The sequence below is a fragment of the Hippichthys cyanospilos genome, chromosome 6 (assembly GCF_059441005.1).
Source record: "Hippichthys cyanospilos isolate Australia breed blue-spotted pipefish chromosome 6, RoL_Hcya_1.0, whole genome shotgun sequence".
NCBI classification, from domain to species: Eukaryota; Metazoa; Chordata; class Actinopteri; order Syngnathiformes; family Syngnathidae; genus Hippichthys; species Hippichthys cyanospilos.
In genome coordinates this window covers 20,228,032-20,247,226 of record NC_142374.1, presented here as the reverse complement: position 1 = coordinate 20,247,226, position 19,195 = coordinate 20,228,032, and the positions used below count along the sequence as shown (strand labels likewise).

General features: G+C 39.8%; 1 protein-coding gene across 1 annotated transcript; it reads left to right on the top strand.

Moving 5' to 3' along the window:
• The first annotated feature begins 3,760 nt into the window (after window positions 1–3,760).
• Window positions 3,761–17,755, top strand: rgma (repulsive guidance molecule BMP co-receptor a). The gene is made up of 4 exons (XM_088418198.1): window positions 3,761–4,211; window positions 7,870–7,985; window positions 11,459–11,976; window positions 15,042–17,755. Exons 1-4 carry the CDS (start codon window positions 4,198–4,200, stop codon window positions 15,696–15,698), a joined length of 1,305 nt encoding a protein of 434 aa, XP_088274324.1. The 5' UTR covers window positions 3,761–4,197; the 3' UTR covers window positions 15,699–17,755.
• Window positions 17,756–19,195: the final 1,440 nt, after the last annotated feature.

Genomic DNA, 19,195 nt, shown 5'->3' with positions numbered 1-19,195 from the left:
AGGTCAGACCTGAGCTGCATGAATAAGTAATTCTGAGGAACTCTGTTGTATCGTGTTTAAAAAAGAAAAACGTAGTCATCATTTCTGCTATCTGCTTTTTGTTGAGATGTGCGTCATGACATTTCAGGTTCCTCCTTTCCACACACGACTCCCCCACAAAATATCATCATGGCCATCTACGATGTTTTTGTGCAGTTTTGCCAATGCTGTACACAAATATCAGTCATAAAAACATTGCCTTCTAAACATGCAGTCTTCGGGAGCTGAAGGTTCATCCAGTAAATGCTCGGAAGAGTCGGTTTCTAGTTTCATGTCCAGCTGTCAGGGATGTCTTTATATGGTCGTGTCCGCGAAGCGCAGGGCCAGCTCAAAGTTGGACAATCACAATCAGTTAGGTTAGCCGTCTTATTTTCGGAACGAGTCCAAGCAGGTTCATCATTACTAAATCAAATTGGATAGTTTATGAGGAAATTTTGGAAGACAGTCTATTTATCTGAGAAAATATGTTTGAAATAATACGCGCAAAATGTGAAGTCCATAGGTATTTTTTTTAACAATGTTTTTGTTTTTTCATAAACAGTATATCCATTTTATTTATTCTTTAATATAAGTTTTTCATTGTTTTGGGGGTTATGATGCTATTATTCATTAGACTTTCATTTATTATTGTTTTCATTTATTGTTTTGTTTTTTATTGATTATCTTTGCATTTCATATTTTTTTCATTTGTTACATTTGTTTTTTTTAGTTTATCTTTGTTTATTATACTTTTTTTGTAATTTCTTGGCCAGTCAACGTTTACTGCTCATTATAGTTTCAATTATGTTTTTCATTTAATATATCTTCAGTTTTTTTTTTTATTATATTTGTTTTTTTGTCATTTTTTGTCATTTTATATATATTGTTTATTATTAGACTTTCATTTATTATGTTATTCATTTCATGTCTGTCATATATGTTTTTTTGCTTGTTATACATTTTCCATTTTGGTTTTTCATTACTGTATTACATTTTATTCATTTTTGCTATTGTGTATTTTGCTTATATATTTTTTCATTGTTTTGTCAGTTGCAATATAGTTATTGTTAAAGATACTTTCATTCATGTTTTTCACGTAATGTCTTTCTACTCTCAACTTTGCCTTCATTTATTATACATTTTTCATTGTCCATTTTTTTGTAAATTACTTTTTTGTTTACAACCATTTTTTTCCAGGTATTTTGTAATTCTTACCCAAAATTTTGGTTTAAAAACACAACTCAAAACATAATTCCTTTTTGACTAGACTGTTCAGCTAAATTCTTCAATCAACAAATGCAATTTTGAAATTCACCTTCAGGCGAAACCCATAATGTTTTTTTACTTCAAAATATAAAATATAACAAAACTCTGTGCACTTTAAAAAAAATACATTTCGAAAATAACCCAATTATGGCTCAAAAAGGGACCAATCAGTATTTGGGTCAATTTTACCCAACTTATCTTTGTGCAAAAAAAGTGGATCAAACATATCCTTGAAGCAGACTTCATCACCCATAATTGGGGTTATTTTTGACCCAACCGTTTTGATCGTGTAAGAGGCACGACTCCGAGCCTGCTTCACGATCGTCTCTAAACGTGAAACTTTCGAAGCTCGTCGCATGCAAAGCAGATCTGCTGGCTGGCCCTATCACAAAATTTGGGCGAGGCGGCATGTACAGCAGCTGTGTTTGAGAAAACGGCTAGCATCCGGCACCTCTAAAAGCGTCCTTTTCACACTAGGGTGTCAGCCTTTCATGTTCTTCCCTTCCATCAAGGTAAAATATGCTGCCTCTCAACGGCCATCTGGAAAGGCCACGCAGGTCGGCGGGCGGCTGAGATCAACCAATTACACAGGTTTTTTTTTTTTTTTTTTTCCACCCCGATACACAAAAGGGTGATGTCATGTTAAAGCTCTACCCGGCGGCCGCATGCTAATGTAGCATCTCCCGCGTCGTTTTGAGCAATAAGCAACAAAGGCCCGAAGCGAAAGCATTTCGGTCCTCCATTTTGATTTGTATCTTAGCAGAAGAGAGCTGGCAGGGAAATCTCCACACACTCTGGCGTAATGAATTTTTGTGATCAGAGGAGGAGAAACCGGAGCCGGGGAGAGCCACCCGTGTGGGCAGGAGTTCAGGCTGGAGAGGAGGAAGGGGTGGGGGAGGCTTGGCTTGCAGTGGTATTTCCCTGCTTGCAGCCTGATCCCAAAACACAGGTGCAGCCTCAATACGGCCCTCCACACTCCGACCCCCCTTTTCACCCTGCTGCTATGTGTCTGTCGCCATTAAATTCTCATTATGTTGAATTTGTCTCCTAACTTGTTGGGTTGTCGCCCCCACCCCAAACATTGACCACATCTTGATCAATTTATATACATTTGTGCCTTGTTATATGTGTTGAATTAGTTTGGTGACCACTTTTAACTGAAAAATATCACTGTAAGTTACTTTTTAAACACATACAGTGATCACGTAATTAAATAGAATCTAGTCAATGTATTGGACATACAGCAGCTTCTTTTGTAGTGCACACCTAGGGCAATACAATACAATCATATAAAAAGCCAATCACATCCCCCTTTCTTCAGTAATAATGGTCATTCTTTACAAGGATAAAGAATATAGGCCTGTGTTTATATCGTCAGTCAACATGTGTTGCTCTACCATTTGAGTCCAAATAGCTGTTAGGTAAGGTAATTGATTAAATATATGAGATTTTAACAAGTTTTCTGCTGGTATCTGCGAATTTAATGCTTTTTAATGACACCGCCAGCACATTTTGCTTTTCAATTTAAGAGCAAATTAATTGCAACATGAACAAACTATAAATGCATATTGTTAGAGAGATTCTTTTGCAAAATGTTGCATGTCTTTATTTTGTTTCGCAGGTGCAATGACATTAGTGACACAATTGTTAAACCACAAATGAAAAAGATGATGCTACACAACCTATTTTATGAAGTACCTTAATAAAATTTGCCTAGCAATAACAACTACAAATGTAAAATCACTTATAGCACTGTGCCTCAATCTTTTTTTCCCATCTATTTTTTTTGGCACTGCTTACTTTGCTGATTTTTTTTGCAGTGTATCTCATCAAAAAGAAAATTGTCGAAAACCAATGACAGAGGATTCTACTGAGTAGAATCTACTCTATCGCTGCTATGCTGTTAGTTAGCATATCTATGGCATTTTGTATGCTTTGTTAGCATTAAGTAGACATTCCTAAGGCAAAACTATGTGCTTGCTTTAAATACGCAAGGTGGAATTTTGTTTTCTGTTCGGCTTGACAGTAAAATTCACATGGGAGTGGCAATAAACAGCTTCAAGAATTTTTTTTAAGAATTACCTACTGTGTGTGTGTAGTAGCATAAGTTGACAGCCACCATAAAGTGCTCGTCTCCCAATTTTTTTTTTTGCATTCAAAAAACGATTGTTCTTATCTGGAAAACTTGTAAATCATGCCACTCGCATCTCAAAGCACGGTATGCAATTCGAATCTCTTGGATTTTACAACGGCATCCTAGGGGATATTAGCGTGCAGGACAAGTATAAAAGATTAAAATATGGTCCAAAATATTAATAGAAGTCAACTGGAGAAGATGCCGAAATAGCCTTTAGTTGCTTGTCGTTGCAAACATTCGAATCCGTGCAGATTCGCCTTCTCTGGTGGCAACTAGGAGGGCTTCACTTGCTCACAGCAGAGCTCGGCGTCACGCAGCGCCGATCATTGTCTCCCTCACACTTTCTAACGAGCCATTTCACAACATCCACACAACGGACCTCACCACGCAGCAGCGGCAGCCGAGCAACCTCCAGAAAAATTCGGATTCTTCTCGCTCCTCATTTCAAAAGTATTTGGATTACGCGCGCGGATGTGTGACTTGATGTCACATTGTTTTTTGTTTTTTTTAACCAAACGACCGGCGGTCGACTGCACACGGCAGAAGTGATTGGCGTCGCTTTGGATGAAGCTCAACTCCGGGAAAGCACTTTTTTGTTTGCACGCTGCACGTCATGTGCACGTTGGTGGATTTGACGCGCAGAGAGCCGCCGAGTGAGTCGGATTTGGGATTACACTGACACTGGACGACGTGTTTATTTGTTTTCCGAGCGAGGAGGGGGCTCCCAGGCGGCGTCTGCGTCTGGTTCGCCGTCCTCCGGGTTCCTGCACGACTCCATGCAGTCGCAAAGGTTGGTTCGTGCCTTTTGACATTTTTCATTTTTTGAGATGTATCTCTTTGGTGCATGTGCAAAATGAGTGACGTTTCCGCAATTATTTCAACTGTTGCTTGCAGAAAAGTCAATGCAAACCTGTGGAGCAGCGTTTTATTTCTTGACCATTCATCCCACCCCCACCTGCCTGTCTGCTGCTTCACTGCACATTTCCATGTTCGTAAACCCCCTAATGGCGTGACAGCTGCAATTAGCAATAACCGAGCTGTCCAATAAGGTTGAAGTTTAATGACAGCTTTGGCTGTCCTCGTAACACCATGTGAGGAGGTCGAGTTGATTTTACAAGCGCCATCTGTTGGATTAGTCTGACTACGATGCACATATTAATGTACATTTTTTACAGGTGCGAAGGTAGGCAAATTCTATGGTAGTAGTGGTCAATATCTCAAAATAATAAAGCAAGTGGAATCACAGATTTAACGCCATGAAAACAACATGAAGGATGTTTTATTGTTATATAGGTTGCGTGGTGCTTCAAAGTCGTGTGACGCACATGAATAATATTAAGTGATGTTTGATGCCACCTTTTCTCAGTACAACTATTAAGTAGTCACCAAATACTTTTGACACACAAAATATCCCCCAACAATCATTAGATCATTTTAAATAAAGACCTATAGATTCCAACAAAGCATTTTCCTTAAAATTTCATAAAATTATTGATAATTTTCTCTCATTTTAATTCAGAGGTGTCCAAACTATGGCCCGGGGGCCACTTGCAGCCCTACATTTGCATGATTGTGGTCTGCGGTATATACTAACAATACAGTTTAACGCAGCAGACAATTTTTAATAACTAATGAAGATTCTATGGCATACTGCATTAGACTTAACGTAGCATTTTTGATGTCGTAAATAACTACTTTATATAGACAATGTGTAATAGTTTGATTGATTTATCTTTACCATGTATATTAAGTTAAAAAAAAATAATGTCATCCTTAGGAACAGCAGCTTTCTTTTCAAACTAACAGCAAATTAATTGGGACAGGAGGGAAATCATTTCTATTGTATAGTAGGTCCTTGGCAAAAAAATTGTATGCCTGTTTTGAGTTTCTATATTGCTATTTTATTGAGTGTTACTAAGACACACACTGTCATCAGTGACGATTTTCCAACAGACGAGCCACAAATAAAACCGATGGTGTTACACAATTTTCTTAAGTTGCAGAAAACAATATATCAAAAAATACCACTAAAAATGTTCAACATTTTCATAAATCACACATGGATGGCATAGCACCTTTTCATAAAGCTTTGTTTTTATCCAAAAATGCTTTGCAGTGGCTGTTGAGAACCACTGGTCTAAAAGTATCATTTTTTTAATAAATGTTAAGAATTCTGTTGCCTGGATTCAACCTTTGTTGGTTACAATGATCTGGATGATTGAAAATTCAGAGACATATGTATCTAGTTTAAAAATGATGCTCTTCGCCTTAATGATATTTATTATCCACTCACACAAAATTAGTGATTGAAAACATGCACAGAGTGTGGCTATGCACATTTTTGTCAAAACTGTCATTTCAGATCCATAGACAGCCTGTCAGATGGCATTCATGATTCATGGTCATTGGTCACGGTTCACTGTCAATCATCCAGTCATATAAAATGATAAATGAACATCCTAATTCATCGTAGATTTATTATGATTCTAATTTTATTTACATGTTCGCCGTGCCATATGTTAAAAGTAAACATGCATTGTATCTTCTAATTTTCTACTTGAAAACGATTAGCTTGAGGTTATGCTAAGCACCGCTTTGTTGGGTGTCGCTCCAAATGATTCATCTCGAAGTGCCGAGAGAGAGTCAGCAAAAACTATGTCTTCATCCTAAGGCCCGAATGATTCATCACATTGGACTACATTTCTGGAAACGCGTCTGAGCGGGGCCACCCTGCTCGCAAACGCGTAAAGGCTCAACCCCGGTTGTAGAAGGTCAACTCCATCATACGTGAGAGGATTGCAAAGACACAACTTCCTTGCTCCGTTTTGAAAAATTACAACCGGCTGCAACCTAAGTACATTTGAAATGACATGTCATTTGTACAGGACAAAAAGAGACACACTTGGGGGTTTTCCCAAACTAGATCTTACCATATGATCTCCTTGCATCATATTTTGCATTTTTTATTAGGTTTAAATTCAAGGTTCCTAATACTTTTACAATTTGTCCCTGGAAGACAAACAGAGTCTACTATATCAGGAATTGCCATAACATCAACATTTACTGTAACATATTAACCTCTAACGCATTTTCACGGGAAATTTTTAATGACAATCTGCAACCCTGCCCTGCGGACCATATGTGGGTGCCAACCTTATTTTTGGGACACCCAGACATGGTCCTGATGGCGCCCTCTTGTGACTCTATTCTCCTGCAAAACAATCCAAATAAAAAATAAAAAAATGCTTTGGGGGTCTGGAATGCGCCTCGTGGCTCCCTTTTTGACAAACGCTCACAAATCATTGACAGTGACTTTTTTTTTTGTCATTTCTTCCACTGCAGTCAGATCCCAACTCTTCGACGCTCATATTGGCTGCATGTACGCATGCTCTACATTTTCTATCAATTACTATGAATTATTATGATGATGCTGGAAGCAAATTTTAGTATATTTGCATGGCTTGGAATGTTTTCCTTTGTCCCCCCCAAATATAGCCATCCATGCCTATTTTTAAAGTAAATCGTCATTAATATCAAAGGAAAATATGGAGTAAAACAATAACGGGGGAGTTTCAAATTAGAAATATTACATTAGTTCGAATAATCAGCTATGACTTGACAGAAGCAAATGGTGAATATGATCTGTGGAAAAAACAAACATCTTTTTGTATCTTTTGCCTCTAATTTGAAATACAGTACATGACACCACAGTGCCAGATGAAAAACAACCAATCAGAGTCATCCCTCATCTATTAGGAGTGTGCATCACTCCCCCCAAAAGATTTTTTTCTATACATAACGTACAATGGTACAGTGGTAGCTTTTGTCAAGTTTATCACTAAGCAGCAGATAAACACTCTCCAAAACTCACAATATCCAAGTTAATTGAATTCAGAAACCATCCATTCATTATTTTTAAGGATCTTTGAGCCCACTTTTTCAAGTACTTGCCTCTCAAGTAGTCATGGGTACCCTAGTAGTTTTTATTCACAAATTTTACCTCCCAAAAAACAAGTATAATGACATCGATAACATTAATTAACAGGCGAGTGTGAGGATTGAGTTTTTGATTTCATCTTGCTTTGTGAACGCTTCACTTGCTCATAGTGGAACAAGTTTGCGCATTGAAGTGTAATTCGAACCGTGTGTAGTTTGGGGGAGGCGGGGGTCGTGGTAAAAGGGGGGCCCGGACAGCGATTGGCTCCCCGGGTTTCCCCTTCACTCTCCCCGGCTGGCATCCACACATTTGCGCACCCTCCCGCAAAGGAAACGAGGAAAAGAAATGACCTGCTCTTTCGCTAAACTTCTCACCGCGGCTGACTAGCTGACTTTCGGTAGACTTACCGGCCGGCGAGGAGAGGAAGGGATGAGAGAGGACGGGCCGGGCTTGAGACTCGTTTTCCGGGCTTTTCTCAACTTGTACCCCGCCGTGTCGCCCGTTCCACCAGGCAGAGGAGCGAAGGGCGACCCCGAGCTGGATGGATGGTTATGGGGAAGAGAGGCAGACCCTCGGCGCTTGACGTGTGCAGAGTCCTCGCTCTCTTCGTATCGCTCTTTCCTTCAGGTAAGTCGAAACTATTAAAAAGAAAAAAATAATAATATTGTACCCAATTTACTCAAATTACAATACTGGATAACATTTTGGCATTTTCGTTGTTTGAACGGGTAATATTTACCGCTGTTGCAAGTGTTGTAAATCGAAAAAAATGTCGCAAAAGCACGCGAAAAACTAACTAAATGTAATTAACAATCAATGCTGATGGGACTTTTCGCACTTGAAAAGAAAATCGTTCATTCACAAAAATATCGTTCAAAAGTCTCTGGCTCTTCTGTGTTGTGTGTTAAAACAATAATGTTTTACTCGTTAAATAAATACTGGGATTAGTATGTTATACAAAACATTTCATGTAATAATTTAAAGGGACAGTGTGTAAGATTTAGACCGTTTTTTTCATTATAAAGGATTAAATTATTGTACTTTTCAAACAATGCAAATGAATGTGTTCTTAATGACCAACAGTATGTTTGAAATATAGTTCATAGGTCTAGTTATCATTAAATTATATTACATTGGGGTGGCGGCCATGTTTGTTATAGCTACGGACAATGGTAAATGCAGCACCTGCAGCACCTCCTGCTGTCCGTAATGAAAAACGATCTAAATCTTACGCACTATCCCTTTAAGTGTCTAAATAATGGGACATTTAAATTCATATAGGGTGGTCCAGATATTGATCACATGATAGGAAATCAGGGCCAATCACATTATTTTCAGCTGTTTGGAATCGAGAAGAGGAAAGATCGGGGTTGGGAAATTCTTTTTTTTGTAGGTTTTGTTTTTCTCTAATTTTTATTATTATTTGCATCAAAGGGCTACAAAAGTACACAAATATTGTGAAAAGAAAGTAATGCCAATAGAAAAAAATGTACTATATGCAACATATGCTGAAACAGCGAAAGTAAACACAGTCACTGAGGGAACGTTGAAATGTTTTAAACTACCTGATTAAACCACTCCTCTAGCCACATTAAAAAAAAAAAAAATAAGATGAATACATTTGGACATATGGAAAATGTCTTAAAAACATAAACTTATTCTATTTAGAACATACGTTAAAAAAAAGAACATGCAGAACACTTCAAACGCATTTGCTAGCTTACGTGTGTACATAGCATCCGAAACGCTTTGACAAAATCTATCACATCTCATCTGCAGCCATTAAGGTCTATACAAAATTTTCAGCCACTACATTTTATTTTTTTTCTTTTATCGACACTCTGTCCCTGTGTGACTTATTTTTGTGCTTGCTCCAGAGCTAAAACACACACACACACAAACACAACTTTACAGTGCATAAATGCTTAGATGCTGCATTCTGCAGAAGTGATATAAAAACAGCATGTTTTTAAAATGTTAAGTCTTTGTGATGGATTTTGGATGAAGTCAGAAGGTAAGGAGAAGATGTTTTTGCTCCTTCGGGATGGGGGCGTGCATTTGGTTTTTTAACGGTAGCTCATGGAAATTTAAAACTTTTTTCCCCTTAGGTTTGCTCATACCAGAGAAGATGGCTCAATGCTGACTCTAAAAATAATTTAAAAAGTGTGTGAGTGTGTGTGTTTGAAAGAGAGAGAGGGGAGGGGGAGTGGGGGGGGGGATTTGATACTTAAGTCATCTTCTTTAAAGCCCATTCCTTTAGAGAGAAACATGGCATTGACTGACTGCTTTAAAGTTACCATGGCAAGTATGCTAATAAAAGCAAATTTAAAACCCAAATAAACGAAATGACAGCACTGGGACACTTTCACCCCCTCTTCATCAAACGAAATATTTGTCAAAGCCTTATCAGTATTCGATCTTAGGTCACTCACCATCCAACAACAAGAGTGATAACTTGATGATAGTTGAGATTATTACATTGTTTTATTGTCAGGCGGTGATATGTCTTTTAGGGTGTTGGGCTTTTAAAAATGGGACTTTAAAGTGGTTTTCATGCAAACGCACCCACCCTGGGTTCCTGAAAGCATCACAAGTCAAACGTTGTGTCGCAATGTTTGTGTAAAGAGTTTCCTGGAGGCCGTCGATCGAATTGGCGACGAACTACTTGAGTAGTGTTTACGCAAATGAAGGGATAGATTTCTGCAAGTGGTTCTCAAAGGAGTTTCACCTTCATCATACGTAGCATAGTAGGCCTGAGTGTTCATAAAAACCAGACGGAAGGTAAATAGAAACCATTGTAAAACCACTAACGCGAGAGGCAACAGATGAGTGTCAATAAAAGTTGACTACTGTAAAAAGGAAAAAGCGCAAAACCTCCATACTTTTAGTTTGAACAAAGTAAAAGTACTTTTACTTTGAACAAAGTAAAAGTACTTTTACTTTGCCGTCGTGTTGCTTTAAAAAAATTGTAAAGGGGTTAAATGCCACAAACATTAAAATTTTTTTTTATATATATATATATATATATATATATATATATATATATATATATATATATATATAAATAATTCTAGAATACTCACAGATACCAAGTATCGATACCACTAATACTTTTGATACATATTATTTCCCGGAAATATTATGACAGTTTTAACGACAGACCTATATATTTCAAAAAATTGCCTACTTAAATATGCAAGAAATTAATTGTCAATTTCTTATTCCTCTCCTTGCTATTTTTCCAGTTTCTGATGTCAGCACAGATACTGAAAAGAAATAGTTTAGAGTGTCTAAAAGGTGTCTAAGAAAAACACGGCACTTGTGTGATATTGCTAATTTGGTTTTGCTAAACATAATAAAAAAAAGATTAATAAAAGTAATTGGAAAGAATGTCTCGCAATCAACAAATGCAAATTAGATTTTGCCAATTATTCGATGAATCAAAAGTAATGACTAGATTAATCCTGGAATGGGCAAACTACGGCCCGGGGGCCATATGTGGGCCCGTTAGATTTTTTAATTCGGCCCACCGAACTTGAAGAAATTATCAGTCAGGAGGAGAATGATAATGTTAATATCCTGAAGGATAGCAGAACTAAAAGTGCTTTAAAATAGTAACTGCCAGCACTGGCAAAAACTTAATTTTTTCATTTCAATAACCATTTAGATACATGGAACTTGTATAACACTATCGTAATACTTTGTCAAATTTCTATTGAAATATCCCACATTTTTTTCTATTATCAGGTATATTATCAAAACACTCCATCCATCTGCTCCTGCTTCAGCCATTTTTTTCACATTTTAGATCCCTTTGTGGCACATGAGTCAAAAATCTTGGCCACCCCTTGGATTAATAAGCTCTAAAAATACGATATATTTTTTAGACTCATGCCAGTATGAGTGCTCAACAATCGTTAGTTCGTGATTGTAAAACCGCCACAAGCGGTCAACACTGGTATCGGCCGCTGTCACGGGTTCGATACCTTGAAAGAAGGCTGGTATCAGCATGATATCCGGTATCGGTAATCACACGTTTCTCGTGGCGGCTCCGGTGTTCGTAAACTTGCGCATGACGATGCATCCTCGTTCCCTCGCAGAGAGCCTGCAGTGCAAGATCCTCAAGTGCAACTCGGAATTCTGGGCCTCCACGAGCAACTCCGGCCCGGAGGAGGAGTTCTGCACCGCCCTGCGCACCTACAACAGCTGCGTGCGGCGAACCGCCCGCACCTGCCGCGGCGACCTGGCGTATCACTCGGCCCAGCACGGCATCGAGGACCTCATGAGCCAGCACAATTGCTCCAAGGAGGGCCCCACCTCGCAGCCGCGTCCCCGAACCCCGCTCCCCCCCGCGCTCCCCCCGGCGCCGCCCGACAGCCAGGAGCGCTCGGACGGTCCCGAGGTTTGCCACTACGAGCGCAGCTTGGCCCGCAACTCGGCGCAGCCCAACTTCACGCATTGCGGCTTCTTCGGAGACCCCCACCTGAGGACCTTCGGGGACGACTTCCAGACGTGTAAAGTGGAGGGCGCCTGGCCGCTCATTCACAACAAGTACCTGTCGGTCCAGGTGACCAACACCCCCGTGCTGCCCGGATCCTCTGCCACTGCTACAAGCAAGGTGAGCTATGCTTCGCCGACACCGCTTCAAGATTCAAGCTAGGGCTGCAACAAACGTTTATCAGATTTTAAACATTTTCATCCCTATAGCATAAAACAGGACATGACTTTGAATTGCCGATTTGTTGGATACCCGTTTATTTAGTATACTCTGTCAGCAATGAGTAGACCGATTTGGAGATAAACTTTACCTTCCCAAATAACATCAACATCAATCACTTGGTATTCATAACGGCTGACTTGACTCAAAACCAACATCAACAATACTTCATTGTACTGAAATCAAGTTCAACTGCTAATTACGCCTCATTATTAAAACAAACTTATTTAGGCTAACATTCTATTATACGGCGCCTGTTGTCGGTGACTGGCAGCGGCTTCAATATTAGAGGCTAGTAGCGTTAGCGCAGAGGAGTATCGCTAGCAGTGTTAGCAGCTAGCAGCACTCAATTCCCCTATATACCGTAGGTTACCTTTTGAAAGGCACTTCAACAAAAATTTAAAAAAAACGACTGACGCAGTTGCCGTTCCTACTGATCACTTTGTAACTAACGAGGCTTACTCTGCTTTGTTTCAGCCAGAAAACATGTCTACTGTTCTCTTGACCTCACTTTTTTCACAAACCAAATGGGGGGATATTTGTCTAAAACTTCACTAATGTAGCTAGAGCGTAAAATCAGCCACCTGCTACACAAGAGTTTAATAAAAAAAAAAACATGTTTATCTAAAATTGGAAAACTGTAGCTTATTAATAAATGTAGAAGACAGTGAAACAGAATCAGTTCATTTTTCGAGGTATTTTCTAAAAAAAATCACTGTTTTGAAGCATAAAACACAGAATAAAACTGGATATTATGCTGAGAAACTTTGTATTATTCTCAAAATGGCTTTCCCAGAGCTATGGAAAAAATGATGGCGAAAAAAAAAAACAAGATTTCTACCTTGTGTTTTCAGCAGTGTTTCCCTATGTACAATTGACAAAAAGGTACAAATAAAAAAAAAACTACCATGGTCCCATTCTATTTCACACATTTGATTTTTATCCAAATACTCAATTTTCTGATATAATTTGCATTAGGATATCCAAATACGTTCTTCAACAGTAAAATATTATGAATTAATTAAATGAAGTGATGCAGCTTGGATTTTTGCAATAGACAGGGTATGTTCCACAAAAAGTGACCTTGACGAGGCTCTTCACTTAAGAAAATGGAAAGATGGTTAATTTACGATAAAGTTCATAAAAAGGCCAAGCTCAGAAATTCTTCTTAGGACTTTATGAGCCTTTCTAGTTTGTGCGCTGTAAAAAATATTGAAACGGTTTTGACTTTTTCCCTTGGCGGAAAGCTGAGCACAAACTTTGCAAGCATTTTCTCGCCAAGCGCAATTATCTTAGTGCTCATAATCATTTCCGCGGCGTTTAATAGCTGCATGAAAAACCGAGTCGCTCCAGCTTCTCACAGCAATTATTGCCCGCTTTGTGTACTTTGCAGTTTATCATAACAGAACTTGTCCAATCACGTTGCGCGGTGGAATCATTTTCACTGTTTCTTAATGATCCTCGTTTTAGCTTTTGAACTCATTCCTTTTTCTTTTTTTTTTTTTTAATGGTGCGTACTTGGGAATCAAAGTAGAGTCTCTAGTGTGGACAAAAGAAAACTGGGCAGCAAGCCAAAGGCACCTGTGCAAACAATCTGCTAAGAGATCAGAATTAGCCCAGCAATGTCACACACGTCAAGCTAGCTGGCTAGCTAGAGTACAATAACAGTTATTTTCGCAGGTTTTCCCTTTCAACTGTTTTTTTAAATAAACCATTCCACGTGGCGGTTATCGCCGTTGACAATGGCTCGTCAGTGTCCCCGAGGTTGAGCAGTCTGGCTTTATTAGCTGCCGTGTACACACGGCTCCGCGCTAGCTAGCCTCGACGCCACTCCCCGGAGCATAGTTGCGGGGTTCGCTGCCAGCTTTGGCAACGCGATGAATGCCTCGTCTTTGTGTCTGCACACTGAGGCCTGATTTTTACACACTGCTCAGACTGCTGCCTGCTTTTTTTCTTTTTTTTTTTTGTGGAGGGGAGGGCGTTTACCTTGGCCTCACCCTCAATCCCCCCATGTTGAGCTAGCTGAAATGCGACACAAAATCTGGGTGGACTACATGGCAGGGAAATAGTGAAAAACTTTCCTTTCAGTGAGAGCTTCATATTTACAGTGGAATTTCTACTCGAGGTGTTCCCGTACAATTTTTGTACTTTCGATTGAATACCGATATTGCAGCCTAGGCCCTAGAGTAGTGGTTCTCAAATGGGGGTACTCGAGATTTGAAAATCCCCGAAAAATAATTATTGAATTAATTTTTTCAGGAAAATATAAAGTATGTTCAGTAGGTTATTCAAGTCCGGTATTGTAAAAACTTCTCCTTTATACTAGAATGTTTCCATCCAACTTGTCATGTGCCACCTCTCGTTACCTGTCAAGTTTATCATTTATTTTTGTGAACGCATCCCTACTACGATCCCAAAAAAGGAGACTTTAAGTTTGATATTTGTCTGTGGACAAATATTTCTTTTTGAGAACAGTTCTGACCCGTTATATTATTTTTTTGCGGAAAAATATGTATTACTTCTTTTTGATAACATTTGTTGTATGATCCAAAAGAGGACACTTTTTTTTTGTGGACCAATACAAATAGTTTGAAAGGGTCTGAAGTTCAATAAATTAGACACTGATGGCATGTTTGAGCCCCCCCCCCCCCCCCCCTCCCAAAAAAAAAAAAAATGCTTTGCATTGGTTAAGGCGTACTTGCCTGAAATTTGTTATGCCATTGTGGCAAACCTCAGCAGTATGGCGCCACCTATCGCAGGGAAGTTTTTTTTTTTTTTTTTTGCCTTACGGGTCAGTAACTGGTGTTGGCAACCTTCTTGACAAGCCGATACTCAAAAAAAAGGCAAGTTTTGACCCGATACCAAAACCTCCAATCGCTATTCGTTCGCGTCGATGCGGAAGTATCGCAAGACTTCCAGAGAAACACCAGTGACTAACTACGTGTTTTTTTCCTCATCTTCTGTAGCTGACAATCATCTTCAAGAACTTCCAGGAGTGCGTGGACCAGAAGATGTATCACGCCGAAACGGACGAGCTCCCTGCCGCCTTCGCCGACGGCTCCAAGAACGGCGGCGAGCGCCACGGCGCCAACGCCCTCCGCGTGGTGGAAAAGGTGCCCGGCCAGCACGTGGAGATCCAGGCCCGCTACATCGGCACCACCGTGGTGGTCCGGCAGGTGGGCCGCTACTTGACCTTCGCCGTGCGCATGCCCGAGGAGGTGGTGCGCTCGGTGGAGGAGGACGACGAACAGGACTTGTACCTGTGCCTGCACGGCTGCCCGGCCAACCAGCGCATCGATTTCAAAAAGATCCGCAGCCAGGCCGGCGGCGGAACCCGCAGGTTCACCTACCAGTCGGCCAAGGCTAAGTGCAAAGAGCGCTTGCCCGTGGAGGATCTCTACTTCCAATCGTGCGTCTTTGACCTACTCTCGTCCGGGGACATCAACTTCACCATGGCCGCCTACTACGCCCTGGAGGACGTGAAGATGCTGCACTCCAACAGCAAGCGCTATCACATTTTTGAGAAGGACGCCTTCACCAGCCGCGCCGCGACGCACGGCCCGGACGAGCGCTTACTGCTCAACCTCCTCGCCGTTCTCCTGTGCTGCACGCTCGCTCTATAGCCACTTTTGACACTATCCTTGTTCTCGCCGCAGCATACTTCCGACCTAGCTTCGACGGGTTTCCCATTAATTGGCGATGAAGATGGGTAAAATTCCAAATTGGAAACTTTCCCTCGGACAAATGTTATTGTTATCGCAGCAGCAAAATGTTCACGTATTCCCTAAATATTTTTGAGTAATTTTCGGCAATTTTTCGATAAACTTCCACAGTCAGTGCCATGGATGAGAATTCTTGCCTTTTAAAATAGTAATAACGACAATGAATAATAAAATTCTCATCAAATATATTGTTTGTGTAGGGTAGCTGACACCCTTGATTAATGCTTCCCTAATATAAGCCAATTGAGCACTGTAGTGCTAACTGTGACCATTGGATGGCAGTGTTTCCACACTTACAACACAGTTATTTGTCAATTAATCGATTAATAGTTGCACCCGTACTTCCGCGGAAAGTTTCCATTTTTGAAAATTGTCCACATTTTTCAACCCTAGTCGTACGCTCGAGTGTGTCCTGTGCTTTCCTCGCAGGCACTTAGAAATGTCCACTTGGGATTACGTTAAAGTTTGTGAGACGTGAAGGATTTTGGGGGATCCTCCATCAAACCCAAGCCAGGGAAGCCCCCCGAAAAAAGACAACATGAGAGCTTTTGTCAAACTCATCGTGGTTTTGGTTTCCCCTCAGAGGACCGCTATGACTGTGAAACCACATCAATGTACAAACACCTCAAAAAATGACATACAGTGACCCCCTTTTATCAAGGGTATACGCTCCAGATCTACGATTTATTCTTTCTGTTCTGTGGAAAATGATGACTATTACCGAAGCTTGGTCCGGGACCTTCGTCTTCTTGCTCCTAATTAAGCTGACTCTCTCGCAGTTGACCTCATTTGCGCCTGGAATGAATGTCACAGCACAATGTGGTACTATACTGAAGGTGTGCAATTCTAAATTCGGACTTGCCAGTATACGGAAAACTCATAAAATCCGCAACATAGCGGGGACTCGCCGTATGGTTTGTTTAATCCTGAAAATAAATCTTCCATTTGCTGTGGAGATGAATGAGTCCTATTTTTAGGTTGCGTGCACCCGGGAGAGTTTGTTAGCGTCCGTGGTACATTTTGTGTGTTTGTGGGCACAGGACAAATACAGCGTAGTAAAGCCCTCAATCTCGCCGCTAATTTGACTTGATTTGCTTTTGCGGACAACATAAAATGATGTGGCGTGCCCCAGGGCTTTGTTTTAGATACCCTTTCGGTTGGCGCTCGTTTGAAAGATGCGACATGTTTTCGCGGCGGTCGATGGAAACGAAGCGTCACCGTTACGATTTGAGGGAATACGGCATGTAGCTTAATCATTGAGGGGTCGAGTCTTTGCCAAAGAAACGAGCCTCCGTGCCAACATCTTGATGAGTGGACATTCTGTACAACAAAATGAAAATTTTGAGAGCGACACTCTACTACAAGCAGCATTTAGTCCTGATTTCAACATGAGCTCTGGTGTGCTCTTTTTCACCTTTGATTTTTAACACTGAAGTATTTGTCACTGCTGCCTGCCTTTGTATTTTATTTTTTAAATATTTTTGGGTGCTTTGACGACAGCAGCGACGCAATTTAAGTGATTGTAATGTGGAATCTGATTCTTGTGTTTGTAGATGTGGTTTGTATTGTGATTTTTATAGTAGATGATGTGAGATTGTACATAAAGTGAGTGTTTGTGCGTGTGTTGTGTTGATTTGACTTACTGTGAATGTGAAATATTTTAAGATTTTATTTTGCAGAGACATGAACAGCACACAACACAATCTTCAATTTTTGTGTTTTGCGCTGCTCATGATTGCCAAATGAACGCACTTTATGTTTTTATCTAGCTCTTGTGTTGTTGTTGTTGTTAATGTTTGGAATTCAAAACGAATAAAGAATAATGAGAATTAAAAAGAGCCGGGAAATGCCCGTATAGATCAAACTGTATGTAAAAAAAAAATGGTGCCACACACACCAGCTGTTTATAATGTCAATTATTTATTGAATAAAAGAAAATGCCTTGTTAGTGAATTCTTGTCGCTCTGTGGTGACTTAGCGATGTATGTCTTTTACTGCCCCCTAGTGGAAATTAGTGGACACGGAAAGTCTTGGAGTGGTTGTATGTTGTATTTGAGGAAGGTGGGAAAATCGGACGAATCCCTTTCTAGTTCCGACCTCAAGACGTTTGAGACGAATGTAACAATAAAGATGGCTGAGTTCAACAAGAACAAGATTCAACAAAAAACAAGATTCCGTTATATAAATAAAGGAATAGCTTACAGTCAAAGTTTTTATATTGTTCACTGTATACCTTCACGGTCAGGACGAATAATGTGTTACATTACAAGCCACTTTGAATAATTTAATTGATGATACAATAAGTAAAATTAAATGTTTTTAATCTTGTAATTTATGTTTTTCTATTCGCGGTCGGTGACTCAAATCGCTCGCTCACCTGTGTGGAAAATGCTTCTGTCCACGAGTCCCTTTTGTAATTAAAGTCCATCATAACAGCCGCGTGTCCAATTAACCCTAAACCAACAAACGTGTTTGAAACACTATGAAGCCTTGGACAGATTCGTGTCGTGAAGGACACAAATTTACTAACTTCTTGGTGCGCTTTAAACGAACTGTCAACGCTGTGGAAGGAAAATTAACTACTTTTGTCCATTAACTTTTTTAGAGCTCTTTTTCTTCGCCCGGCCCCGTAGTTTGGGACGTAGTTGAGTCACGCCTGCCATCTTGTGGTGAGTACTAGTATTACATCTTTTATTGTCTCAGCTACAGGAAACGCTTTAGAAATTTGAGGGTCACTCATGTCTGTAATAAAATCCCCCTGGTGGCCAATGCGGGCAAATCAGACAGTTAATAAAATATTTTCATTCAATTTATGTATTTTATTGATTATCGCTACACGCAAGTTGACTCAAACGCAATGTCATTTAGTGTAACAAATTTTATTACATATATCCAAACATATGTACAAGAACATTTCTCATCAAGAGTGCTTTTCACAAATATAAATTACTTTTTCTTTGACAACATATCATACAAGGACTGGAGCTTGCGTGACTTGGTGGAGAAAGAAGAAGAAAGAGGAGGAGAAAATACTTTTTTTTTCCTTTGTATTTTTACCAAACACAATTAAATGATGATTACCACTTCGATTTATTATATATGGTCCCCGGTTTTCACTGTCATTCCATACTATGTCCATAAAATCTGACTTATTATATTTCTTATACATTAGGTGAATTTTTGCAAATTATGGGGGATTTTTTTTTTTTGAGTGCAAAAACCCACACAATTTTTAGCGACCTTTTATACTCTCAAAAGCTCACCAAATTTCACCAGCATTTTCATACTTGTGAAAATGTACATAATGAAGTCATATTAATAGTTAGATCATTTAGGCCATGGAGGAAATTTGGGTCATATGAAATTTGGTAGGCATGTCTAACGAGAGAGCACCCCCC

Excerpts from the sequence above, each read along its gene's own strand:
- rgma (XM_088418198.1), top strand. Across the intron at positions 7,986-11,458 it reads CGTATCGCTCTTTCCTTCAG|AGAGCCTGCAGTGCAAGATC; the intron begins GTAAGTCGAAAC and ends GTTCCCTCGCAG. Across the intron at positions 11,977-15,041 it reads CTGCCACTGCTACAAGCAAG|CTGACAATCATCTTCAAGAA; the intron begins GTGAGCTATGCT and ends CATCTTCTGTAG.